The sequence below is a fragment of the Fulmarus glacialis genome, unplaced genomic scaffold (assembly GCF_000690835.1).
Source record: "Fulmarus glacialis isolate BGI_N327 unplaced genomic scaffold, ASM69083v1 scaffold20199, whole genome shotgun sequence".
Classification (NCBI taxonomy): domain Eukaryota; kingdom Metazoa; phylum Chordata; class Aves; order Procellariiformes; family Procellariidae; genus Fulmarus; species Fulmarus glacialis.
The window spans coordinates 1,893-2,733 of record NW_009234120.1 but is presented as its reverse complement, the minus strand read 5'-3'; the positions used below and the strand labels follow the sequence as shown (position 1 = coordinate 2,733).

Sequence of the window (841 nt, the reverse complement as noted above, 5' to 3'; positions counted from 1 at the left end):
CGTGTCCCCAGGAATCACCCATCCAGCAGCAAACCTGTCCTGGTGCAACTGCAGCCTCGCAAACAGCACAGCAGCCCCCACCACGCTCCATCCTCACTGGCCGCATCTCCTCTGCCTCCTCCTGACAGCACGGCCATGGCAGCTGTCGGCAACTTGTTGTAACTCGGCGTGATCTGCTTCAGCTTCCTCCAGCGCTTACAGGCGTAACTTGGGACTCGGCACAAATGGGAAAGTGGAAAAGGGCAGTCATCTCAGAAGGCTGATCTTGCTCAAGGCAAACCCCAGTCCTCAGACAGCTCATATCTGTGCAAGGCTTTGCCCGCCCCGGTGACCGGTTCTAGGCGTCCGCACGGAGCAGCCAGAGCGCTCCAGCCCCGTTCCCCCTGCCCTTAGGCTCTCTCCTCGCCGGCACAGTTCTGGGTGGTTTTGGTGGTGACCAGGGCCGTGGCCCCCAGCTCGGTGGCGGGCAGCGGGAAGCCGTGGTTGTACTCCTCGTGCTGGGGGTACACGGTGGAGAGCAGGACGATGTCACCGTTGGCATCACCCCGGCAGCACGGCCTCCGCTTTGCCCCAGCTTTCCCGGGCAGCCCCGGCATCTTCAGGCTTCCGTTGAGGTGCGGGCATAGGGCCAGGGCCAGGGCAGCATCTCCCAGGGCAGGGTCCTGGCAGCCTGGGCTGGGCCCGGGGCTGGCAGCATCCATTTTTGCTGGGAGGGGGCAAGAAAAGGGGGTTACAGGGCTCACAAAGTGGGGCCAGGCGGGTCTCAGGGAGAGGCTCCCACCCCTGGGGACAGACGGAGGGGAAGATGGAGCGGGAGGAGCCTGCAAGGCTGCAGAGCTCC

At 64.3% G+C, this 841-nt stretch overlaps 1 protein-coding gene across 1 annotated transcript in view; it reads right to left on the bottom strand.

The window, feature by feature from the left end:
• Positions 1–389: 389 nt before the first annotated feature.
• Positions 390–841, bottom strand: part of LOC104082432 (tumor necrosis factor receptor superfamily member 13C-like) — a gene marked incomplete at its 5' end in the record, with an annotated part of 2,038 nt that continues 1,586 nt past the window's right edge. The window contains one exon of the mRNA XM_009585559.1: positions 390–706. Coding sequence (XP_009583854.1) covers positions 390–706 — 317 coding nt within the window. The remainder of the gene's footprint in view (positions 707–841) is intronic.